Raw genomic sequence first — 27,961 nt, 5'->3', positions numbered from 1 at the left:
TTAAATTAGTGGACTATTTTTAGCCTTCACACACAGTATATAAGGAAATCCAGTACTTATTGGGCTGGGAAAGACTCACTTATCCTGCTGTGATGGTTAGAAATTTGCTATTTCTTTAGTCACACAGCCTCTCAGTCTCCACTTAGCATTAGAAAACTTGCTTACTGATGGTGAAACAGTTTAGAATGTAGCACAAATAAAATCTTGTAGCCAGACAGTTGTCTATATGCTATGAATTTTGAGTCCGATAACCATTGACCATAAAATGTTCTTACTGTTTGTTCTCGGTTTTAGCACGAGCCCTCACTTGCCCTTGTTTCCTTCCACCACCAATCTTTTCTGCAGAATGATAGATAATGTCAAGTTTTAGCATGAAGAGTTGTACTCTCTGGGACAATGATCAATTTCATTTTATTAAAGACACTGGTCTAATATTCATTAATAAAAATGCTATGTAATAAAAATTATCTATTGGTTGAACCCCTCATGGACTATTTTTAGTTCTAGCTGAAAACATTTGTTAAATGAGTAAAAGCCCAAATTTTGACCACAGATTATGAACCAAAACTCTGTTACCTTAAGTTCTTTATCATATTTCATATTCGCTGCAGCTCATGTCATGTCACTCTTTGTCCCAATTTTACACAGTAAAATCTTTCTCCTTATATTATGCTCAATAGAAAATGTGAAAAATATAGAAAGCACAAAGAAGGAAAAACTCAGACACCTTTCATCAATCACTGTTATTTTCTTCCAGGGTTGTTTATTATTGTTATTATCATCATTATTTTATGCCTATTAGAGCCTACTGATACACATTTTTCAATGCCATTTAAAAATATTTAAATAATTATTTCTTTTGCAACTACAAAATATTTCATTTTACGGGCCTGGCCTATCTATCAGTATAACATAATTCCTTGGTTTTTTCCAAAAAAACCACATCCTAATTATTTTCATCCATCTCTGATGGATCCTTAGAAGTGAAATTACTTGCCAAGGGGTGTAACTTCTAAAATGTTCTTGGTCCCTATTGTCAAATCTCTTTCCATAAACCTTATACCAGTTTATAATCCACCAGCAGCTTACAAATGTCCACACATTGGCCAGCATTTAGAATTATCATTTATTAGTCTCTTTAATGATTTAATAGATGAAAGTGGAATCATTTTGGCTCAAATGCATATTTTTATAATTTTATTGGTTATTTTATTTCTTATTTTGTGAATTATCCATTGATTAATATTATGTATTTCTTATTGTTTTCTTACTTTCTTTATATATCAGAAATATTTATTTTTACTTTCCCAGTTTTCACTTAGCATCTGACTCTGAATTTTTTTTTGATCAGCAGCTTCCAATTTTGTAATTCTCTTTATTTCCCCTTATTAATTCTTTCACTCCTTAGAAATCCATGTAGACCATCCATGAAACTTCTTTCTGACCTCAAAATCCAAGCAATCACCAAGTCCTACAACTCTGCTCCTACATCACTCTTGATTGTCTTTCTGTCCATATTCAAACTACCAATTCAAGCTGCCATAATCTGCTTACTATTTTAACAGCTTCCTACCTATATTCCCAAGCTCTAGACTTACTCTCCCAATCCATTCTCACGAGTGCCAAAGTAGTCACCACCTTGCTTAAAACTCTTCAATGGCCCTTCATTTCTGTCAGGATAAAATCCAAATTGTTATCAAAACTTACAAGTCCATACCCGCCTGCCTCCTTTCTCCCCACTCCCCATGCCTCACTCAAACTCTAGCTTCAGCTAGACTAAGTCATTCCAATTCCTGAGGGCTCCATCTTTTTCATCACCTTTAGGCTGTTGCTCACTCTACGTTTTATGCCTAAAGCATTCTTCTTTCTGAGCCTCCTCTCACCCTTACTCTCCTTTCAGGAAAGACTTACATGCATTTTTCAGGTCACTCATTACATATCCTCCTGGATGCATTCAGTGATACCATCACAACCTGTCTTCACCTCCACCTCCCCAGGCTGAGCCCTATGAAGTGTTCAGATATCAAAGAGTACCTCTCCACAACAACGGTACAATACAAACTGCCTTTTGTGTGGCTGAAGTTTTTTTCCATCCCCAACACACACAGACACAGACACATTGTAAATCTTGAGGGTTGTAACCAAGACCGTCTTCTCTACAGTTGTATTTCCAAATATTATTATTATATCTGGCACATAATAAGCTCTAGAGGAACATTTGTTGGACAAATGAGATTAATAAATATTTACAAGTTTTCTTCTAAGTTTAAAAAATGTATTTTATTGTTACATGGAAACTCTAATCCATATGGATTTACTTTAGTAATGGTGGAATCCCTTTCCCATTGATATATGATTTTTCCTTTGTCACATAAAGAAATCTTATATATTCTAGAATGTGCTTCATGGCTGTCTCTTCTGTTCCATAGATCTGCCTTTAGTTTCTTGCAACAGAAACAAACTATTTTAGTTATTGTCTTTTTCTAATACATTTTAATGTCTAATGAAAGCACCTTTCATTAATTTCTCTTGTAGAAATTCTATCAGCTATTCTAACTTATTCATTTCTTTAAGATAAACTTTAAAATTATTTTCTCTGGTTTCAAAACAAATATTCTATTAGAACTTTTGATTGGAATTGCATGAATACTATAAAATAGTTTGGGAAGAGCTGACATTGATGATATTCAATCTGTCCATCTAGGAATAGTACTCAAAGAAGCTTTCATTCAAGAAAGTCTTTAGGTCTTTATAGTAAACATCTGTGATTTTCTTAATCTAGGTCCCACATTTTTCTTATGGAAATTTTTTTCTTCATGTTTTACATTTCTTTGCACTATTTTAAAAGAAATGGTAATATATGTCATTATGTTATTATATATATGTATAATTCAGTAGGAATTAATTTTTTTCTTCATGTTTTACATTTCTTTGCACTATTTTAAAAGAAATGGTAATATATGTCATTATGTTATTATATATATATGTATAATTCAGTAGGAATCCTAAATTTTCTTTTTATTTGCTGGTTCTGTGAGAGAAGTATGATCACACAAGTGACATTTGGTCAAATTGGGGGTCATAATTATATCCAAGTCTATCTGGATTCCAGCCTCCTATGGTTTTTTCTGTATGGATTCCTTCCAAATATTTACGTAATGACAAAAGGGAGAACACTGGGAAGGAGGGCAGAGGAGGATAGGCTGTAGGGGGGCAGTTTTCTCTGAAATATTTAAAATTAACTCTCAGTGTAGAGGTACCATGCATATCCTGTGGCTTCTGAGCATTCTCTGGAATACTGCCACAGTCTCCTGGGATGTGTGTATTTTAGTTAAAAAAGCATGGTCTACATAGTTCATTACTTTCTCCCAGAAGGTTCCATACAAAGGAGACAATCACATTTTAGGTCAGGGAAACTTGGGTCTAGAAACACAGAATGAATTATTTAGATGCTTAGAACTCTCAAGTATACAATTACAATGAGTATTCAGAACTAGAAGTAAGCCAGTTGTTGTTTAATGGATACCTATAAAAAGCACTCTTCCAATTAATAATCACAATAAAAGAATGATTCATATCCTTAAAAAATTTAGCAACTAACATAAAATGCAAATCTAATAAATGTAGCTGTCATTTGACAAAGCATGCATTTGAGGAAGGGTCTTTCCCAAATTCTAAAATCACATGGATTTTTACAATGGTAAACTAGAAACCCTTAAGAAATATATTTGATAAAGACTTTTGATTAAAAAGTAAAGTTCAAGCAACTGCAGACAAATATCCAGTAATTAATACATAAAACCCTTATTTCAAAGTTCTCAGCAAGAGGAAAGGAAACATGATCAACAAATAGCCTAGGAACAAAATAATGTCAGAAGACAAACTGTGTGGGACCAACAAAGCTTTCCCCTGGACCACTGGCTGGCCAAGGATTCTATCACATCACTCTTAAAGAATGCTTAGAGTTAACGTCCAAATCATAGGGACACTATCAGTTAAATCATGTTTGCTTAAGTTGACTGCTTAGTGAATTATATGCAGCTCATTCCACAGTCTGAGTTTCGTTGTTCAAAACATCTCCTCTTTGCTTTGTTTGCAAAGTCTCCAGGAAAATGAATCTCTCAGCTGTTTCAGTCAAGATTCCAGTGGATAGTGGAGACAGCCGGTAAGCAGCCCCTATGGACTGGTAGCCGAGGTGAAGCTGTCTCCAATTGAATGTCTCACACCCTACAATCTACAACTTACACACACACCACCTCGCCTCCCTACAAAGGGGCTGACCGCTCCTGAGGTTAAAAACTAGGAATATAATAAATAACAAGACTGACTCCACAAACTACAAATTTAAAATGTATCTCTTCATGTCATAGTCATTCTATACGCACTGTAATAACATTCTCAAGTATTACTGGATAAGGAAATTCTTATTTCCGGATCATTTCTAGTTCTTTTGTAAAGCCAGAGGGAACCTCATTTATTGCTACCACATATTTTATGTGAAAGAAATTTGAAAAATTATTGAGAAAATTCAGTAAGACCAAAATCAGGTGATCTAGCTCCTCATCTGGTTCTAACTATCATCCTGGCAAGTTGCGTAACATGTATATGTTTTGTTGTCCTCACCTAGAAAATTAGTGAGTTAGACTAGATAAGTCTATGCTCCATTCTAATTGAAAATTTAGGTCAGCTGAATCTAAGATCTACATGAAGCTAAAAGTTTAATAAAAATCCTGGCCTTTTATCTGCATTCTCTGTCTACCTGACATTTAGAATCAAGCAAATGTTTTGCTAAAAATTTTACTGATGTAATATCACAGTTTTCTCAAATTGATTTTCCCAATACTTTAATTCTGGAATACAGCAAATATCAGAAAGACCATTTCTGCATTATAAACTGTGGAAGAGAAAGCTGGTTTTAAATTTGATCACATTTTACGACAAGTAAAATTATAATCCACAAATGGCATAATTTAGCTTTCTGATTACTATAAATGTTTGAAAGCCAAATTATTATAAAATTCCTCAGTAACCTTTGGGAACTGAGCTCTAAAAGCCTCCGAGACAGCACATGACCTGCTCAGCAATGGGAAGCAATGAAAGCTCTAGAATTGAAAGCAGAGCCAGGTACACTGTGAGAAGCGCCTTTCTGGAGGACAGAGAGCGCTGGTTGCAAGTGTAAGTAGCTCCTGGGTTCGATTCCCACAGCTCTGCATCTCAGATACAAATGGTAGAGAAAAAACACAGGTCAGACAAGTCAGCTTAGCTATTGATCATAAAGGAAAGCCTGGTTAAAATAACTTTTCTGTTCTTATCAAAGGGCTTCCAAAACTGGCTTTTCAGAACTAGGATATGAATAGAGGTTGAAAATTGCCCCCATGTACATTAATCAATATGTAGGTTAGAACTCAGGATATAACACAGCAAAGTTGGCCAAATGCACACGAATCCCTGTGGGAAACTGCGCACCCTCAGTTAGCCCTGCCCTGCTTTATTCCTTGGTATATTCACTCAAGAAATGTGATTTTCTTATTTGGGAAAGATAGGGTGGAGGACTGGGCATCTCTCTCTCACAGCTCAGGGACTTGCAATGCTTTCAGCAGTCAAGAAAAACAAAGACTTCTTATCTATAAAAGAGTAGAGTTCACCATTTCAGTAAAAGCATCATCTGTGAAGACAGGGAGCTCCTTTTAAACAATGTTTCTATAGTCACTTGAGAAAGTAGACAGGTGAGTGCTGGTCTCTCGACTTAAAGAGTTTGCTATCCTTATGTGTGACCAGATTCACCAGCTGACAGCTCCTACATGGAAACTCAAATAGGCTTTCATTTCTCTGCTGCCCGGAAATGTGTAAAATTGTGGAGAATTTAAAAGCAATGCCATCTAAAATCACAACAAGGAGCAGCAGAGCTGTTGACAAGTAAAACAGCCCATTGGAAGCTGTTAAAATTTCACTGGAAAAAAGACAGAGTAAGTTCTAATTTTAATCACTTGCAAAGAAAACAGGGAAAGTTATGTAATAAAGCAGAGATATTTACATTTGCAAATATAATTCAACTTACCTTTCTTGAGCAGATAAACGGGGACTTTTTGTCTAAACAGCCTGCAGTGATTCCCCAGGTGGATCCAGCTGAAACTAATGGGTACCTGGAGTTTACTGAGTGCAGTTTCCACCTCCACCTGCCTGTGTTAATGAACAGATCAGAGGCTTCTCCCTCAGTGGCTGAGTCACACAGGGAGGAGATGGGTGGTGTGAAAGAGGGTGTCACCTTGTACAAATAACAATTCAATTAAAACAGCTCACTCATGGACCTGCTGTCTTTGGTGAATTCTTTGTGTAATTTATGGGCTTGGTAGACCAAAAATATGTACTCCTGTTATCACCCTTTTAATTGACATCAACAATAGCCACAACTCTATCCCTCATGAGGTGCCACAGTATCCAACCTATTTTGGATTCTCTTTTAAAAAACAAAACACAAAACTTAAGGTAGGAGGAATCTCTATCTGCCCATGGTACCTGGAAGGCTGAGGCCCAGATACACACACAGGAAATGTACTGCTGGTAGGAATCAAGATCCTTAGGAGAGAAAAGTCCTTTGGAGCCCTGAGATCAGGAAATATGAAAGTTATCTCTTACACAAATTCTACACATGGAATTCTGGTAAAACTATCAAAGGAAAAGTACATCCTGAAATATAAGAATTTTGAGCTTTTTGTGATTTCATCACCTATAAAAATGTGAAAAGGATGCTGGAAACTTCTTTCACATCTGAGGGCAGCAGTAGACTCCAGTGTCAACACCTGCTTCTGGTGAGGAAAGAACAGTGCAGAAGAGCCACGCTAGGTGCAGGTTCCTGTTACGGGTTCTGAAATGTACCTTCCGTGGCAGCCAGGGAGGCTTTAAAGAAGCTTAGTGAATCTGGAACACTGCTGAGAGGAGTGAGTCATTAGAATTTCCTGGGTCATCTTTATTCATCTGTCACACCAATAATTAACCAAATCCTCCCCATTTCAAGACAGCTCCTGAAAAACCACAGTCCAGCTGAGCTATAGTCACGGAAGGGACTATAAGAAGATGTAGAAACATTCAGATTAGAAGGTTCAGGCAACTGCAGGATGCAGTCATGGACTGGAACATCCCTTTCTTAATATGCCCTTATTCTGGGCTGAGGAATTTGAAAATCTAAAATGGAAAATGTTCTCTAAAAGTAGTATATATCTATATATATGTTTATTCAGTGCTTTCATAGAATTATACGTGTGCAAGATATTTCAGAAATACGTTTTAAATTTCTGTGATGCCCATAAATGTCGGTTGGACTGAGGTTGGATATTAATATTACAGATGAGAAAGTTGAAAAACCAAGATGTGACTTGTCTCATCTCAAAAAATAAGTAAATTAGAAGTATTATATTCAGGATCATTCAGCGTTCATTTAGCTGAATGAAGGGCTAAAACAGTTTCAGAGCTAGCTTGTAGGGACAAGTAGTAACTTATATTAAACTTATATTATAGAAGGCTTAAATGTATGTTTTCATCCTTCATAAAATATAGAACCAGAAAATAATTTTCTACTTTGCAATGAAGAAAAATATACTGCCCAAAATACATTTAAACCTTTTGAGCTTCCAAATAATTATTTCTGCATGGAATTGAGGGTTTCTTTTATTTTATATACTGGAACCCATACCACTAAGCCACGTCAGCGTCTTTCCATTTAGAACTAAATCTTTGATTCAAAAAAGGGCTAATTCTAAACATTTGGGAAAAATTCAGACCTCCTCATTGCTGAACAGACATTCAGCCAAAAGACTGCTGAAAATTAAGAACCTCAAAGTTCAGAGAGGTCAATCAAGAATGTGCAGGGGGGTGGAGGTGGCCAAATAGGTTTGGCCTTAGTTTCACTCAGGCCTTGAGCTGGGGAGCCTTGAGCATGCTTAGAATAACTTGGCTTTACCACGCCTATTTCACTGTGGGTGGCGGAGTTCTTGAGGTCTCTTTAGAATGTAAGCTCCTAGGCTGTGATGGCAAATGTTTTATCGTGGGTGCCAATGCCGATTGCTTGACTCTGGCTGCCTTGGGGGGATAAGATGAGGTTTGTAAGGCAACTTTGAACTTGCACAGGAGAGAGCCACGATTGATTAGCAATGTCTGCCACAGGTCTCAGATGGGGGGAGGGTTTGTTGAACCTGTCTCCCAAAACAGGACAGTGCTTTTTCTCTGTGTTGTATCCAATGAAACAACCAGCTAGAAACGAGCACTTATTACCACATAATAATGAAAATAGCAAATACTTATATAGCACTGTTCATGTGCCAGGCATTGTTCTAAGAACTTGTCATACATTCATTTAAGAATTGCTATTAAAAGACTGTTACTTCCTGTTATACAGTCTGAATGTTTGTGTTCCCTCAAGACTGTTATGTGAAATCTTAACCTGCAAAGAAAGATGATGGTGTTGCGAAATGGGGCCTTTGGGAAGTGCTTAGATCATGAGTGTGGAGCCTTCATAAATGGGATTATTGTTCTTATAAAAGAGGCCCCCCCACCCGAGATTTCTAGCTCCTTCCACCATGTAAGGACACAGTGAGAAGACGCAGGCTATGAACCAGGAAGAGGAGCCTCACCCAACCATGCTGGCAGCCTAATCTCAGACTTCCCAGCCTCCAGAACTGGGAGAATCAAATTCCTGTTGTTTATAAACTGCCCGGTCTGCGTAATTTTGTTATAGCAGCCTAAACAGACTAAGATACCTCCTCATCCCAGAGAGATTCAAAAAGTGACGCTGAAAACGCAAAAAAATACAAACAGGACAAATCAGCATCTCAAAGCTCTCTAATCTGTCATGCAGGGACTTTGAGAGGTTGAAAAATAGAGGGCTCCCCACTTTCTTCCCAGATGGAGAAAATAAATGTTATGTACATGTTGAAACAAAAGCGGTAACAGTAGAGTGATAATTACAGAGCCAATTTCTCTTTGGCTGGGAGTAGACAGATGCCAGAATTAATGAATTACTGCCTTACTGCCAGTGCTGCAAGAGTGGGTGCATTGCTTAATACGTACTGATGGTGCCAGCATGATGCAGACCCACAGAGAGCCCGTGTTCCATCATCTCTGCAGATCCACTATTCACTATGGGCAATCACTTCATCCTCAGGTCCATCCACGTTTTTCTTGCTGCAGGGAGACAGATGAGATCAGCCTCTTTACCACCTGGACAGGTCGCAGTGAAGAGATCAGGACTCCATACCTACACTCTATAGACAACGTCATGAGGAACCAGGAGGGCTCAGCCCTGAGATCCTGAGGCTTTCTGACTCTTCTTCACGCTCCAACAGGCAACTACCCTTGCCCAGAGAAACCAGAAGAGATTAGGCAAGGCTGATGGTGATTATAATGCTGATGATAAAAGCAACAACGACAGTAGTTTAAGTGTGGGCCAGTCATTGCTTAGTGCTTTACGTATGTTATTTCATTTAATCCTCACAAAAACCTTACACTATAGGAACCACAGAAACTGCTGTTAGGTCATGATAGAGAGCAGAAAACAAAAGCTTAAGATCACACAGTTGGGAATTAGACATGTCTTCAGTTCACCTACAGGCCACAGCATGCACTGTTCTCTTAAAACAAGAGAAGATTTCTCCGCATATTATAGAGATTGCTCGAATCTTAATTACCATAGCTGCACTTATTACCCAAGGTTGAAGCCTTCATTGTCATTGCCTCCTCCTTTCCTCTCTCCATTCCACACCCTCATCCAGTTAAATGGTGACTGGCCCATCACTCTCAAGTCTACCTCCTAATTCAGTCCAACCTTCCCCTTCCACTGGACTCCCATCGCCCCTGCTTTGATTGGGAACCTCATCATCTTGAGGGAAAACTATTTCCATCACCTGATAACTGGCCTCTTCATTGTTCAAATATGTCCCCTGCTGAGTCAGTCAGCCTCTTTCAGGTTGTAAAGATCAGAGATAAGCTCCGGAAACCTCAGTCGATGGGAGAGTACTAACACTTAAACAGGGAAGAGCCACAGTACCCAAAATGATGATACTTAGAAATCTACACAAAACAAATTTATGTAGATTTCTAAGTATCATCATTTTGGGTACTGTGGCTCTCCCCTCTTTAACTGTTAGTACGTTCCCATCGACTGAGGTTTCTGGAGCTTAAAACTCTACTCAATACTCTGTAATGACCTATACGGGAAAAGAATCTAAAAAAGAGTGGATATAGGTTTCTGGAGCTTAAAACTCTACTCAATACTCTGTAATGACCTATACGGGAAAAGAATCTTAAAAAGAGTGGATATATGTGTATGTATAACTGATTCACTTTGCTGTATAGCAGAAACTAACACAACATTGTAAATCAACTATACTCCAATAAAATTTTTTAAAAATAATAAATCTACAGTTCATTACAGGAAAAAGATGCACTGGTAGAAACCACATTAAAGTAAAGATAATCATCACAGCTAAAGGCTGTCTCAGTAAAGGGTCAGCAAAGCCACTTGTAAGCTCAGTTGTCCTCCCTCTGCAAGGGTCTTTGCAGGATATACTTTCTCTTACATATCAAGAACGACTGACATGCGAATGGGTCACCCAAATGGAATCTCAGCTGGAATTTCTTATACCCTGCTGGTTACATAAGGTATTCCTGCTATGTGACCTGGGGTTCTGGGGTCTCACCAGGTACAAATCATCAGTCTCACTGTTATCAATAAACAATGTTGATTAGCTGGTTCAAACCACCCTGAAATTCTTAGGGCACAGGGTTACAAAGCAATGCTATTAATCAGTATGTTTCAGATCAGTGCTGTGCATGCTTATTTCTTATTTTAGTAGAATAATCAGGCTAACTCCAGGCCTGCTGGAACTAATCCTCACAGCACAGGAGGTTTAGTATAAAGTTTCAGGGGGCTGTAAGGAAGACAGGATAGAGTGTCAGCACCCTTTCTTAGAAATTAAATGATATTCCCTACTGGTTAACTTTGCAAAACAACACTAGTTGTCCAGTGCAACACTGGGCACCCAATAGCAACTCTATGAGTCTCCCTTCCATGACTCGGTTCTGCTTCCTCTGATTCTCTTCCTGCTTCTTCATTCTACCACGTTACCAATTTATCACAGTCCCTGCATGTATCAGTTTAAATCCTCTGGGAGACATCTGCTTGAGTTGGCCAGCCACCATGCCATGCTGCGTTCCTATAGGTAGAGCTCTTGCACCAGGCCATCCTGTGGCTTCTGGTAAGCCAGACGAGGAGAGTTTTGCACAGACACCTACCCCATCTCCATCAGCTGTGACCAAAGCAATATCACTGCACAGAACAAGGCACTGCTCCCCTACGCCTTGTAACTACTCGGAAGTGGGCTACAGGAGGAGCACGCGGCAAGTCAGAACTTTCTCCCCAGTAAAGATACATCATCCCTTACCATTATTTTTCCAGAAGAGATGCAATCATGTCACTCTCCAGCTTCAAACCCATCATAAGTTCCCCATGTCCCATCATTTGAATTAGTACCTTAGATTCATATAAGACGGTGTTATCCAATGCAGCAGCCACTAGCCATGTGTGGTTATTTAAATTTAAATTAATCAAATTAAATAAAATTTAAAATTAGGGTCTTCAGTTGCACTAGCCACATTTGAAGTACCATATTGGCCCGGGCAGATAGCACAAGCAGAAAGTTGGTCTAGATGTCTTTTTTAAGTGACTTTCAACTATTCCAGGCTCCTCTCCCAACACTTGCCTCCATGCACCTCTAAGCTCTAGCCTCATCAAAATCCTTGCTTTTGCCCAAACATACTGTATATTTCAGGCCTTTAACATTTGTCCTAATTCCATTCCTGTGACCAGAAATATCCTTGATTCTTGTGTATCTGGTAATGTTGATTCACCCTTAAAGGCCCAGCAAATACCTAACCTGCTCTGTGAAGATTTTCCTACCATCCTGCTCCCTAAACACAGGCAGGCCCCCTCTTTCTCTCTGCTCCAAGGGAACTCTGTATATGCCTTCATTACAGTACTTAAACACATTATATGATAAACTACGTGTACCCAGCATACCACATACACCCCTAGGAGACCTCAGTAGCAGAGGCAGTATGGCTAGTGCTTAAGAGCACAGTCTCAGGTGTCAGATAGACTCTGCCAACGACTACTTGTGTAACCTGGTGCTAGTCATTTAGCTCCTCTTGTCTCAGTTTCCTCATTTGTGCAGTGTTCAGTGTAGCATTCCGTAATTCCCTTCTCTTAGATGACAACTTGCTCTTGTATTTGATTGGCTTGGCATTTCTCTCTTTTTGTCTTCATTGTTCTTCTCTTTCCTCAGTATCCCATATCCATCATGGCAGAGTTTCATTTCTTTTTTGAAATCTATTTGATCTTTCCTCTAATAATTTATTATTGTATTAGTTTCCTATTGCTGCTATAACAAATTACCACAAATTTAGTAGCTTAAAAACAACATAATTTATTACTTTCCCGTTCTGGAGATCAGAAGTCTAAAGTCAGTGTGTTAGCAGGGTTGGTTCCTTTTGGAGTATAAAAGGGAAGAATCCATGTCCACCTTTTTCAGATTCTAGAGGCTGCTTGCACCCCTTGGTTCACGACTCCTTCCTTGCATAATTCTAACCTCTTGCTCTGTCATTCCATCTCCTATGTCTGACTCTGATCCTCTGTCTCTATTTCATAAGGACCCATGATTACATTGATAATCTAGGATATCTAGGATATCCAGATAATCTAGGATAATCTCCCCATCTCAAGACCCTTAATTTAATCATATCGGCAAAGTTCCTTTTGCCATGCAAGGTAACATATTCACAGGCTCTGGGGATTAGAACGTGGATGTCTTTGCAGGAACATTATTCAGTCTACCACAACTATCATATTTTTGCAATTTCTCAAAGTTCTCTATAATTTCATATATTTTTACAATTTAAAAAAACTAGAAATTTTATTCAGCAAGCAAAAGTTCAAATGCATACAGTTATTTGATTTAGTAAATAAATACCCCAAAATCTATACTCTTAAAAATAGGTGACATCTTTAGGATTTCATCGAAAATTTTATATTTAAAAATTTTGTAAACAAATGCCAGAAACACATGCAATTTTTTACAGTCATTTTCTACCTTCCACTCATGAGTAACATAAACAATGTTAACTTAGGCCTGCTTTCAAATGATCACTAGATGCTTGAGTATTGGCTGCAATGATCATGTGAAATCTGTTCCCAGCTGAATCTTTGAGAAAATATGTGTAAGCTGTATATATTACCTATGCAAACACACATACATACCTCCATATATTCATATTTACACACATATGATTCATATATTATAGTTGTACATGTAGCTCATATATATTAGATTTATAAATGTATAGCACATATATTAGGTTTATGCATATTTACACACACACACATACACGTCAATAACTCTACCTGTGTTTGTCTTTCCTATTAGAATGAAGGATCTTGAGGGTAGGAGCCCAAGCTTATTTATCTTTCAATTCTTAGTGTCCACAATGAGCCTGACCTAGACAGTTCTTAGCGATTGTTTCTTAATTGAATATATTTGCATTGCCATGTGACACATGGGAAAATGGAATAGAAGCTGCCTGAGAAAAAAATGAAATCCCCAGACCCTCTTTTCTCCTGGGTCTTCCGTCTCAGTAACTCAGCCTTCAATAGACTAGACTAGAGAAATGTGGTTCAAACTGTTTTCCTCAGTCATGTTATGTTTCTGTTGCTATTTTCCTCTTACACATTCTGATTGACTGAGTCTCTCAAACCATGTGGTTTTCCCAAATTGCGTCCTTGTTCCCTCCCTACACACAATATCTGAAAGACCCCCACTTACCATACTTCAGCCTCTCCTACTCATGTCCTCCTCCTCTCCTTCCTCCTCACAATTCAGCTTTAAATTATCTCCCACTTCCTTGACTGTACATAACCAAAGAATAAAACCTGCAGAAAAGAGCAGAGAATCCTAGAAAAAATTTTATTTCCAAATATTTTTGTAAACTAGTGGGTTATCTATCACTGAAACAAAATTTTTGATAGTGTAAATGATGTCCCTAGAAAACAGTGATTCTCAAATATTTTGGAATTGGTGCATCTTACAGTACCCCCTGCCAACACCCCTTTCTTCTCCTAACCCCAAGTCATTTAAATTAAAAGTTATTAAAAATAGTTGGTCTCAATAATTTGGGAATGTGTGTGTGTGTGAGGGAGAGAGAGAAGACTTGAGGTTTTAGGTGATCGAGAATACCATGAGGTAATTTGCTTTTTTTTTTTAGTTTGAAAAACTCTATTTACTGAGGAATTTTGTTTTAATTGAAACAATTCATAGATGTGAAAATCCTTATAGATTTCAAGGCACTTTGTAGTTTACAAAACACTTTCATATCCATTATCTCAACCAATCATCTTTGCAACCCTGTACATAAGTTGGAACTCTGATTTTATGCCTTCTTCATCATCCTCCCCATTTTACTACTATATGTCCTTACACACCAAACATACTGGACCTCTCCCCATTCTCAGATCATGATTTATACTTGGACTCTTTCTTGTTCCATACCTTTGCTCAAGCTGTTCCCTCTGATTGGAATGCCCTCTTTTTCCTAGTCCCCCAAATCTACTTTTAAAAGTCCTATTCATTCATCAAGGCCTAACTTGAGCCCTTTCCCTTCCAAAATCCTCCCCAGTTCCTTTTAGCAAATGTCTACAGAGGACAGCAGTAACTTTTACCTGTTTAGTATCTTTCTTTCTTCTTATGGTATCAATAAACTTTGCCGAATGGTTTTAGTGGGAAAATGAAATGCAATGCCCACTTTTCCCTCTCTATGCCCTCCCAAGCTCTATATCACCACTACACAAAAGCACCAAAGTTGGACATGTGATCCAAGCCAAGCAAAAAAGGCTCTCTGCTGAGAGTGCAAATTTGAGTCATAAGGCAGAAGGCTGTTCAGTTGTGAGCTCTTGAGTCTTCCGTTATTCCAGAAGCAGAATCTTAAAGATATTCTATTTCTGTCTTTCCAAGACCATGTCATTATCAACTCTTCCTTCCATTCTGAGACCCATCCAGTTTCCCTCAATAAATTTTCCATCTTATTGATCAAGGTTTCTGTTGTAAGCAAACAAGGAAATGGAACTGTTATAGTTTCTCAAATATTTCTGGAGTTCTTTCTTGGTCACCCTATTCTAATCCTCCCATTTCTGCTTTAGATAGAAGTTGTTGAGACATGCTCCTGCCTCTCCCATTGAACTATATGCTCCTCACTATGGTCTGTATCTCCTTCAATTCTTACTACTGTCACTTACACACCTCAGTCCTCAAGAAATGTTAATTGAATTGAAGCTGAGAAAACATATATTTTCTTTGGATTGAAAACTGATTCGAATCCTCCTACATTACTTAGTTCCAAAAGAGAAAATTTCTCAAATGCTTGGGTTAATTGAATCTTAGGACTGGGAGAAACCAATAAGTTTGAGAGTTGTGTTTTGATTTCTTTAGTTTTTTTATTTTTAATAAAGTTCGCATTTCTTACTTTTTTAAAAACATCTTTATTGGCGTATAATTGCTTTATAATGCTGTGTTAGTTTCTGTTGTATAACAAAGTGCATCAGCTGTGTGTATACATATATCCCCATATCCCCTCCCTCTTGCGCCTCCCTCCCACCCCCCCATCCCACCCCTCCAGGTGGTCACCTCTAGGTGCTTTTTTATTTCATGCATTTCAAGCTCTTTAGAATTTTTTTTCCTGTTGGTTTGCTTTTTATTTTCCATTTTCTCTACTTAGTATTCAGTTCTTTTCAGAAGAAAGAAATTATATATGTGTATTCATTCAGATGTCTTCCATAAAAACAAATCTAGACTTTGTCAGTTCTACTACTAATAGCCAAAGAAGAGTAAAGAAAGTGAGGGAATTTTAAACTAACAAACCAACCAAATTCCCAAGGCAGGCTAAAAAGTAATCTAAAGACTTGATTAAATGCATTTTTATATGTAAAAGGCACAATACTGACCTATGATTCCAAAGTTATTATCTGATTAAATTATGACACTTACCAAAAAAAAGTACATCTTATGAAACATTTCTTCTCATTCAGGGGAAATTTCCAAGAAACCCTCGGATTCTTGTTCACAAACCTTGCATTAGCAAATAAAATATGATACTTCTTGGCTTTAAGCACAGATAGAGACAAAGTCTGGTATGAAGTCATCAAACAAAATAAAAATGTTATGACAGCTTTCACTCTTAATGTAACTGACACAACTCAGAATCAGCTCTCCTTATTGCTCTTGGTCTATGGCCAGAGGTCAGCCATCTTTTTCTTAAAGAGCCAGATAGAAAATCTTTTATTTTAGGCTTCATGGGCCACATCCCAAATCTCAGCTCTGCTGTGGCAGCAGAAGGCCGCTGTAGACAATACGGCCAAGGAACAGGCATGGGCAGAATGGTCTGTAGCAGCCAGAACTGTCAGTGCTGGGCCCGCCTCTGCTCCCTGCTAGCCAGAGCTATGGTAAAAGCATGCCTTTTCTTTTTCGTCCTCTCCCTGTGAAGGGGGAAATGCTAAATGAGAAAAAGATCATAAACGCTTAGTCAAAGCCTCATTTTCAACACAAGAATACTGAGGTTCTGAATGGTCAGGTGACTTGCCAAAGATCCAACAACTTCATTTACGTGGAAGTGAGACCAGGGCCCATTCAAAATAATGGAACCCTTCCTGACAACCTACTATGTCAGGTAAGCTTCGAAGCTCTTACGCCTTATCCGACTTCACCCTCAGAACAACTTTCTAAAGTACTATTATCATCTTCATTTCACAGATGAAGAAACTGAGATTCAGAGACGTTAAGCAACATGCTTAGAGTTGCACAGCAGACAATGGTACAGGGAAGAGCCAGGGTTTTTAACCCTCTGCTGCTTGCTGCTGTTACTCCTGCTGCTGCAACATGCCCCCCACTCCATTTTCCACTGCATACTGTTCTATGATGCTCTCGAGAAGAAGCCGTTTCATTTGAGTGCATGTATTTTCTGTCCTTGGAAGCCAACACCAGACTTTCCACCATCGCCTCTGACTCAGGATTTTTTCCCCTCAGAAACACTCACACAACCAGACTGGCCTATCCAGTATAACTATAATTGTGCGACACAGAAACAGGGAGTGGGCCTGCAGTTTACAGGCCCATGGCCAACCCCATGTAGAAAGGCTGAGAATGTCAGTGTTTGATCTTTGTTTGCACAATCCCAACTTGAGAAAACCCACATAAGTATCCCTCCTACTCTGTTAGAAGCCTGGAGCAGCTCTGGGGCTCATTCCCCTGTTCACAGCCACTGGGAGTCCACGGAAGGCCCCCAGACGGGGGTTCCCTTTCATTTCACAACGAAAATGTGTGAATCTCTTGGAAAGTTGGGCTTTCCTGGCACCCTAACATCACCCTAAGCATCGCCCACCTTGTCTACTTTGTTTTTCCAAAATCCCTGTCGAACAAGTAGGTAGCTAAAATGTAGGAAGCAATAAAGAGACATTCAGTGCACACTTCTTTTCTGAATAAATGGATTTCCTTATGAACATCTGGCAAGCGTCACATCTAAAGCCTCCACCAAATAAAAGCCATCACAAGCTAAATGGCAATATAGGAGCTGAAAAGAAAAGGTTTTATGAGTTGATGTGTTCATGTTACAGAATCAGATATTCTTCCTGTGTCCTCTGCATGAATGGAGGCCACCATTACTTATCCAGTTACTTAAGGAGAAGTTATGTGGTCTACGTACTTTTATTTTCATCCCAGACTCTAGAAAGGGGCACATATAAAATGCATTATCCTCTGATGACTGAAACCCATAAGTATATACTCCCTCTCTGCCTTTCCTCCCAATCAAGCCCCATTTTGCCTCTGCTAAAATAGGTAGGTTCAAATGAAAAAGCTAAATGGGAGCGAACTTCTGTCTTGCAGCAAGAGTAATTCCTAGTGGGTTTCTAATGAAGCTACTTGATAGTCTACTGTCCTTTACTCTTTCATCCAAATCATTATTTCTCCAACAGTAAGGGAAAGCAAAACAAAACAGAGCACTGGGGTTAACTTGGTAAGGCAGCCCATAGGAGTCTCCGGTGAAGTAAAAGACGAGTAGTAAAGCAATGGGTCATAATATAAAAGAGCAGTATTAAACACCCTCCTCTCCCTTTCACTCACTCTGCAGAGTCCATGGCCGAGAGAAACAGTGTGGGGGGATGGGGGAGGGTTTCTTCTTTCAGGGACCTCCTGAGTTGACTACAAAGGTTAGAAGGAAAGAAAGCCAACATATTTCACATAACTGTGTGATTTGCCAGCATGGCAAAGGCATATCAAGAAATGTTAAGAGTTATGTCATTGACGTCATTTAGTGAAGGTAACCCGAGTTACTTAAAAATAACAACAAAAAATTACCATGGTGAGGATCTCACTGAAGCACTTCAGATATTTCTGGGCAAACGCCTAACCACAGAAGAAAATTCTAATGTTGCACGTCAAGTTCCCACTGCCATGTGAGTGGCTGAGCAGCTTCCTGGATCTCCCAAGAAAGGTATGCAGCCCGCCTGTGTGCTGACCCACCCTTCACAGCCAAATCTGACAAGGTCCCAGTAAATACACTCTCAAAAGCAAGGACATTCTTTGGGGATTGTGCAGAGGAATTTGGCAGCTGTGTCTTCCTCATGAGGCATGGCATGAAGAACAAGTTCCTCAGCCAGGGGCATGGGGTTAGCTACAGCCTCTCTAGAAGAAATCCTACTACTAAATTGTCTTTATCTAGAAGTCCACACTGACATTACAATGCCTGTAGCCTTCTTCTGTTACTGATACTTTTAAAATATTAAAACATAACAAAACAAAACTTACCCTGGTAAATATTACTTGCACTGAACCAAGTGAAGAATGGAACTAACACAGGATACTACACACAGATACCATTTCTACTTTTCTATTTTCTCCCCTCCTTCCTTCCATGGACATTCATGGTAGACTCTGGGAACCCAGTAAGGGAGACTCTAATATCTCATACATCCCAGGAGGGATGACAGGCCTTGGACCCAGAACCAGCCCTGCATAGGGTTCTTTTTCAGTCCCAAAGGGCACTGTGCATGCAGAGAAATACTAATATCCTTTTTACTATAACCTTGTTTCCACAGGCCACATCCATCATGGGGAAAGTCAAAGGCTTGAGAGGAATGAGGTTCCAGCTCCCACCTTTTTATCTCAAGGATTCCTACTAAACCCAACCTGAGGTCAGCATCTTCCTATTTTTGATGTGTGGCTCTGCTTGCTTTGGACAGAATACAATATTCGGTGGTAAAGGTTTTGTTATTCTGTTGGCTTGCAAAGGGGTAAAACTACTTCTCTGTTGGAGGGGAGGAATCTTATGCTGAGTGGGAGAATCAGGGGAGACTGCAGAGGTGAGCTGAGCTGTCACCCTGGGCTGAGGGCTGAGTCTCTTGTTGATTCTCAATGAGAGTCCATTTTCACGGCCCTGTGAATCATTTGTGAACTAGGCATGAACCTCCTGAATGCCAGCATTGAGTGGGTGAAGCACAGAAGGGTTTTTTGTTGTTGCTATTTAGGTTTTTGCAATAAGGAAGACTCTCTGACTTGTCCATGGGAAAGGGTGGATGAAATAATAGGCCAGTTCCTAGAGGCCAGAAAGACAAACTAAAAAACAAGAAGGATGCTGGGAGAAAAACATCATACCAAACGTCTGTGGGATGTTATCAGCCCTTTGGGACTAAACCAGAGTTACCTCAGGACAGAAAGCGGTGCTGTTGGTGATCATTTCTTCTTGTGTGTGCTAGAGCAAGAATTATTAATGAATAATGGTTTATAGCCTTTCCCTCTCCCCAGCCCCTATTAGAACATTTTGAACTTTGCCCATTCAGCTGTACCCTCTACGGCCCATGTTTTCTAGGTCAACCTTAAGGAGGAAAGTACTCACAGTCAAAGAAAAACTATATACCATAGGACCTGCACAAGATGGAAGAGAAGGAAATTGGTGTGTCTTAAAAGTCTACTGGATAGTGAGGAAGGTGGTGATCAAAAAGCAAGATGGCGGGGAGAAGGACTGTGAATTAGAGAGACAGTATTTGGAAGAGAAGAGTGAGAGACTCGCTAGAATTGATGGGCACTAGAGAAGTACTCTCCAAAAAAATTGATCTCATACTCCTACCAGGAAAAATGTATTTTGAGCACATACCACCTATACTGACTTCTATTTTTTACTTTTGTGTATCTTGTGTTGTGCAGATTATCTGTGGGTAACCCAGCACTATTCACCTTCCAAGATCTCTTATTCACAAGGGCTGGAAGACTAGGAACTACCTTTCTCAGAATCCTTGTTAGCAGGGTTTTGCATTGTATTAGCCTGTGAGAGATACTCACATGAGCCTTGGAAGGTGGGAGAGAAGCAGAAACCAATCTATTGTTCCTGTGCCACCAGCAGGCATGTCATGGGCTTTGACAGACGGTTGATTAAATATGTTTCCAGAAGCGGACTTCCTTGGGGGTGCAGTGGTTAAGAATCTGCCTGCCAATGCAGAGGACATGGGTTCGAGCCCAGGTCCGGGAAGATCCCACATGCCGTGGAACAGCTGAGCCCGTGCACCACAGCTACTGAAGCCCGCGCTTCTCAGAAGCGGACTTCCTTGGGGGTGCAGTGGTTAAGAATCTGCCTGCCAATGCAGAGGACATGGGTTCGAGCCCAGGTCCAGGAAGATCCCACATGCTGCAGAGCAACTAAGCCCGTGTGCCACAACTACTGAGCCTGTGCTCTAGAGCCCGTGAGCCACAACTATTCAGCCCGTGTGTCACAACTACTGAAGCCCGCGCGCCTAGAGCCTGTGCTCTACAACAAGAGAAGCCACTGAAATGAGAAGCCCGGGCACAGCAACAAAGAGTGGGCACAGCAACAAAGAGCAGCCCCCGCTCGCGGCAACTAGAGAAAGCCTACGATCAGTAACAAAAGACACAACGTAGCCAAAAATAAATAAATAAATTTATTTTTTTAAAAAAAAAGGGCTTCCCTCGTGGCGCAGTGGTTGAGAGTCCGCCTGCCAATGCAGGCGACACGGGTTTGTGCCCCAATCCGGGAGGATCCCACATGCCGCGGAGCGGCTGGGCCCGTGAGCGGCTGGGCCCGTGAGCCATGGCCGCTGAGCCTGCGCGTCCGGAGCCTGTGCTCCGCAACGGGAGAGGCCACAACAGTGAGAGGCCCGCGTACAGAAAAGAAAAAAAAAAGAAAAGATGTTTCCAGAAGCTTCTGGTATTCCTCCTGTGAATTATTTCATTTCAGTGAACAGGTAGCTGAATCATGGTCAGCCATATCCTATAATTCCTGATTTCCTGAAAGCCATTAGCAGCTTTGCTTAAGCTTAATCCTCCTAGCCTTTGTTTCCTTAGCTGAAATTTAACTGACACATATGCCTTATAAAGCATAACATACATAATAGAAATAAAAAAAGAGTAACATAAATACTATTTTAATTATTTTATTTTATAAATAAATTTAAAACTTTTTTCAATAAAAATATTAGTCTGTAATTCTTTTCAATTAATTGGCATATAATTTGAATGTCTGGATCTATACTTATTTTATTTCAATATTTAGTTTTAATAGCTATAAGAGCTAAAAAAAATGATAGCTCACAAAAATATATAGGTTAGTAAGGAAGATGCACCTGATTAGCCACACTTACTACATTGTGATATGCAAGAAAATTATGATATGCAGAAAATTACGAAACTTTCTGAAAGGATGTTAAATAATACCTAAATAAAATGGAGACAGATCTTGCGTTCTCGGGTAGGAAGATTTAATATTATAAAGACAGTAATTTATCCCCAAATAGGCTATAGATTTAATGTAGATCCGATCAAAACATCAACAGAGCTCTCCATGGAAGTCAGTGAGTTGATTCTAGAACTTATCAATACATAGATGAAGGAGACTACCCAAGAAGTTTCTGAAAAAGACGGCTGTGGTGGGGTGCAGAACTTGTCTCACCAGATATAAGAACTTGTTATAGAGCTGAAGTGATTAATCCAGTGCTGTACAGGAATAGACAAATTGATTAATTGATTAACTGGACAAATACCAAAGAAGGAAACCCACACGAATGTTTAACTTTGATATACAACAGAGTTGTATGTATTAAGCCACCCAATCTGTGGTCCTTTTTTATGGCAGCCCAGCTAACTAATACAGTCTCCAGACCAGACTCTCTACTTCGCCCCTCTCCTCCATATTTCCAGGATTGCGTGAGACCACAGTACAGCCCAAAACACGCTAGCACCTTCAGCAGAATGACTTCCGTGTAGCTACTTTGGCAACATTACAGAAAAAAGAAAACTGATAAACATTATTCAATTCTAAACTCTCTCAGCAAATACTCTTCTGATCTTATGATTACAAGATTAAGTGTCACATGATTGCCACAAATGTGTGACTCAATCCTGCATTTTGCTCTTTTGGGGGATTATCACATATTAGCGTTTATTTTATTAACAACATTCCACACGCCTGCCATTATTATTAGCTAAATAATATTCCTTTAGGTTCATGAAATCTGTAAAATGGCCAACATGAAAAGGTTATGCTGCTGTTACCAGAAATGGTTGCCAGGGAAATGCTGTGAATCATAGGACTACAAGAGGACCAACCTGGAAACCATCCTTCCCATCAAAGCCAGTCCATCTAGGCTGCTACTCTCTTCCTTTCAAAGCTGAAAGAAACTAAGAGCAGAACATCGAGGTAGCTAAGCAAAAAGGACAGGCAGCCCCAGAGCACAGCTGTACGGCTGTACTCAGAATGAGAGAGGTCATTCTCCAAGTAATGAGTAACTGGCACAAGAATTTGGCTGACAACCTTAGAGCAAATGGACTTCAACTTAATGTAGAGGATCAAGATCACTGTCCTAAAGAGGCAGAGAAAGTGAATCCTTTGCCCTGATAGAAAACATGATCCACGTGTCAGAGCAACACAAGTTGGCTCCCTGAGCAGCATTTTCTGTGTCTTCCCAGTTGTCAGGCCCAGGAGCATGGCTGCTACTCCACAGTTAGAAAACCAGGAGGCTCAGGAAGAGCAGGCTCCACCATGAAAGTACAACTTAGGAGTTGGCTAGACAGAACTCAGTTTCAGTGGGCTGGCCACTGAGAACAGTCCAGAAAATCTTCTCAGCCTTGTAACTGCCAGGGGGGTGCACAATGCAGAAGGAAACTAGGTAATTCCAATAGGGTCTGCCTTAGCACAACTATGAGAGTTTATTTTAAAATTGGCTCAAAGATCACTCATTGAAAGCCAAAATAATATATAATTTCTACCTTCAAAGATCTCCAAATTTATTACAACTCCTAAAAAACAAAAACAAATGATCAAAAACAACAAAAAACCTTTGCCAATATTTAGGTCAGCTTCCTGGGTGATAAATTAATTGACTGTGCTGGGTGTGTTTTAAAGCTCACAATAATATAGGCTCTCTGTTTCTTTAGCTGAGTTTTTCTAGATTTGAAACTTGCTATTTTTTAATTAATAGACTTTATGTTTTAGAGAGGTTTTAGTTTTACAGAAAAATTAGGCAGAAAATACAGAGTTCCTCTCTACCCCCTTTTCCTCCTCCCGGGTCTCCTCTATTACTAACCTCTTGCATTAGTGTGGTACATTTGCTACAGTTGATGAGCTAATATTGATTATTATTAACTAAAGTCCATAGTTTACATTAGAGTACACTCTTTGTGTTGTACCACTCTATGGATTTGGACAAATGCATAATGTCTTACATCTACCATTACACATCAGAAAGAATAGTTTCACTCTCCTAAAAATCCCCTGTGCACCACCTCTTTACTCTCCCTCTCCTGGCCAAACCCCTGGCAACCATTGATTTTTTTACTTTCCCTACAGTTCTGCCTCTTTCAGAGTGGCATATAGTTGGAATCATAGTATATAGCCTTTTCAAACTGGCTTCTTTCACTTAGCAATATGCATTTAAGGTGCAACTGCCTATTTTTCTTTATGGGGTGGTGAAAAAAATGAAAAGAATAAAGAGAACCCAGTCAATTTTAAAAGAAATACTAGTGCTTTGCCAATAATTGTTCTCTTAGTAGTGGTGAATTGGGCTAAGGCCGTTTATTGAAATGCCTTTACTTTCTTCACTTCTCTGCAATGCCATTTCTTCTTATCAATTAAATAAACATTTGTGTGTTGGCTCAGTTCTTTGCTCTCTTTGCTAGCTCACTGGTCAGATTTCCTTATTGTTAATTTCTGTAGCTTTGAGACAAACATTGTTTTCCACTAGAGTTGGTCCTTTACCCTCACATATAAATTTTAGGATTCAGTTTGCTTAGTTTCACACACACACACACACACACACACACACACACACACACACACACACACACCGGTCCTTAGCTTCAATGACTCTTCCCTTTATAGGCTCTGAATGCTGAGAGTGCCTTCATTTATTAAATGGTATAGAACTTTTAATATTAGATATATTTCTGACCCCGTTTAACCAATCAGTAAGAAAGTAGGGTCAGAAGCAATTTCATTGGCACATTCAACAATGAGCATATGAGCACAGGAAACAGGAAGCAAGGGATGTCGGATTTCTGAGTGATGCTTCATCTTCTCAAGCATCCAATACACTGCAGAACCCAACTGATCTTCAGAAGAGAGCAAAGGGCCACGAAGTTGGAAAGAATTTTCATGCACAGAAAAAAAATTTAAAAACCTTAACACCCAAGTAGTCACAAAATATATTTGAACTTTTACTATGTGTCAGGCCATTTGCTAGACATGAAAGGCAGAATGGCATGAAAGAAAGAAAAACTTAATTTCTTAGTCTTTAGCCTCAGAGCGTTCTCTCAGCTAGTAAGTGGCAGAGCATGGTTTCAGCTTCAGTCTTGTGTACTTCCCAAACTCATGCACCTTAGTCGTGGCATGCGGGGTCTTTAGTTGCAGCATGCGGGGTCTTTAGTTGTGGCATGCAAACTCTTAGTTGCAGCATGTGGCATCTAGTTCCCTGACCGGGGATCGAACCGGGACTCCCTGTATTGGGAGTGTGGACTCAGCCACTGGACTGCAACTAAAAGATCCCGCGTGCCACAACTAAGACCCTGCGCAGCCAAATAAACAACTAAATATTAAAAAAAAAAAAACTACCTCATGCACTTGGCTGCTATATTTTTACATTAAGAATGAGCTTATCTTGAATACTTCCATCTTAAATTTTGGGTTTATACCCAAGTGATAGTTGAAGATACTAAATTATTGCCTTTCGTACTTGTTCTTTCATGTAAAAAGTGAAGTTGATGGTAATGGGTAAGAGAATTGAAAGATTTTTATGTAAAATAAAATATTCATTGTTATTTGATTTTATTTTTAAAGTCTCACTTCACTGAGTTCTGCACAAATGAGTTCACCAAAATTTTGCAGTGTTCAGATTGTTTTATGGTTGTCTCAACATAACAACCAACATTTTGAACGGCAAGGCAATAATTTGGATATTTTTCTAACTGATGCCCAAAATTCAAATTACCCAATTTTGACCCTAAATTGCCTAGATGGTTTGGAACTGCGAGCAGCCTCAGCATAGCTGTCAGGGATATCAGATTCAATATTACCCAGAATAAAAGGTGGGGCTCCAGAAGAACTACAACAGAAGCCATGCCAAAACAGATAAACACACACCCTCCTTGAAGATTATTGCCAAGTGTCTTTAAGACAAGGCCAATGAAAATTTCTCATCCAGGTTTACTTCATCTTAATCTCCCCTGTTCTAATTCTAAATACCCAGGATGTTGCTTACAGCACCACAGTTTCCCCCTTGACCTTTAAAAACATATTAGTGGACTGATTGGCTGAAATCTGAGCAATGCCATTTTATTGTTTCACCTGATTTTATCATCTGCTGGAGAAGAGGCAAGGAGAATGAAGTTGAGGCATCTGGCCATATCTGTGAGACCTCAAAAGGTGAGGGTTTGACAAGCTCACAGCGCGTCTGCGTGTTTCCCTGCTGGCCTGTCCAGTACCTTCTTTACTGGGAAGAGGACAAATGTATCCCTGACTGGTTGTCACGCCTAGATTCTCTGATTAATGGACCTGTCATTGTGGGAAGTTGTCCAGTCTAAACTGTGAAATCATCAAACCCTAGAAAAACTACAAAAATATCGTTTGGCCTCCTGCCAAAAGGAACATTAAGTGGCTCTGAATCACAGTTACAGAGCACCAGCCCAGAGTAACCGCAAAGCATAGTCTTCCTCATTTAGAATACCACCAAGTTAGTAATTCTCCCCCCAAGGTACTAGCTCTTGCTATGGTACTGATCATTTTTCTCTTTTTTAAGACAGGGGGAAAGACAGACATCCATTACCTCAGATGCTCAAGAATGATCAGAAATAAGACAAGGATACTTGTCTTTGGGTCAAATATGGAGTACTTGATGTCTGGAATCCAAATATTAATCCAATTCCCCTTTTAAAAAATTACTATAATGTTATAGCATTATAAAGTGAAAATCTGACTGTATTAAGGCTATAAAGTAATTTGATTTTATTAACCTGTAAGATAAAAATTGTTCCAACTTGAGCTTAATACCTGCACATCATTATAATTTGTAGCATTACCAAATTCAGACAAAATACCAGCACCAGGTAGAAGATGTAGAAACAAACATAATCCTATGTTTGATCTCTAGAAATGTGAGTATTAGCAGGACAACAGGTGTTCAGTAGTTGGTGAGTTAGGGAAATAGAGGGAATTCAAGACTATGGTCCAGGGACTTCCCTGGTGGTGCAGTGGTTAAGAATCCGCCTGCCAATGCAGGGAACAGGGGCTCAGTCACGCATCTGGGAAGATCCCACGTGCCGCAGAGCAACTAGGCCTGTGAGCCACAACTACTGAGCCCGCACACTACAACTACTGAAGCCCGCGCACACTAGCCAGCACGCTGCAACTACTGAGCCCTTCTGCTGCAACTACTGAAGCCCGCGCACCTAGAGCCCATGCTCCACAAGAGAAGCCACCGCAATGAGAAGCCCGTGCGCCACAACGAAGAGTAGCCTCTGCTCGCCACAACTAGAGAAAGCCCATGCGCAGCAACAAAGACCTAACACAGCCAAAAATAAAATTAAATTTAAAAATAATTAAATAAATAAAATACCAACAGGAGAAAAAAAGTAACTTTCAAAAACAAAGACTATGGTCCACACATCAACCTAAAAGTGGCAATAGCACCTAACTTTTAAAAGAAACCATGAGAGTCCATCTTCCCAATTCCTTTTTTTTTTTAACATCCTTATTGGAGTATAATTGCTTTACAATGCTGTGTTAGTTCCTGCTTTATAACAAAGTGAATCAGTTATACATATACATATATCCCCATATCTCTTCCCTCTTGCGTCTCCCTCCCTCCCACCCTCCCTCTCCCACCCCTCTAGGTGGTCACAAAGCACTGAGCTGATCTCCCTGTGCTATGTGTCTGCTTCCCACTAGCTATCTATTTTACATTTGGCAGTGTATATATGTCCATGCCACTCTCTCACTTTGTCCCAGCTTACCCTTCCCCCTCCCCGTGTCCTCAAGTCCATTCTCTTATTAGGTCTGCATCTTTATTCCCGTCTTGCCCTAGGTTCTTCATGACCAATTTTTTTTTTAGATTCAATATACATGTGTTAGTATATGGTATTTTTGCCCTTCTGATTTACTTCACTCTGTATGACAGACTCTATATCCATCCACCTCACTACAAATAACTCAATTTCATTTCTTTTTTATGGCTGAGTAATATTCCATTGTATATACGTGCCACATCTTCTTTATCCGTTCATCTGTCGATGAACACTTAGGTTGCTTCCATGTCCTTGCTATTGTAAATAGAGCTGCAATGAACATTGTGGTACATGAATCTTTTTGAATTATG

At 39.5% G+C, this 27,961-nt stretch overlaps 1 protein-coding gene across 4 annotated transcripts in view; it reads right to left on the bottom strand.

The window, feature by feature from the left end:
- SCEL (sciellin) overlaps positions 1–27,961 on the bottom strand; it is a 340,495-nt gene that overhangs the window by 130,995 nt on the left and 181,539 nt on the right. The window contains exons 5-6 of one of the 4 annotated variants that reach the window (XM_055089467.1): positions 9,064–9,177; positions 276–339 (exon numbers count right to left, since the gene is read on the bottom strand). In XM_055089467.1, the coding sequence (XP_054945442.1) occupies positions 276–339; positions 9,064–9,112 (113 nt within the window). In that variant the 5' untranslated portion in view covers positions 9,113–9,177. Of the gene's footprint in view, positions 1–275; positions 340–6,058; positions 6,337–9,063; positions 9,178–27,961 lie in introns of those variants that run through there. The other 3 variants (XM_055089464.1, XM_055089466.1, XM_055089465.1) reach the window with 3 other exon arrangements.

This window comes from Physeter macrocephalus, chromosome 13, assembly GCF_002837175.3.
Source record: "Physeter macrocephalus isolate SW-GA chromosome 13, ASM283717v5, whole genome shotgun sequence".
NCBI lineage: Eukaryota > Metazoa > Chordata > Mammalia > Artiodactyla > Physeteridae > Physeter > Physeter macrocephalus.
Note: the sequence above shows the minus strand (reverse complement) of the source record. Positions and strands in the feature narration are given on the sequence as shown.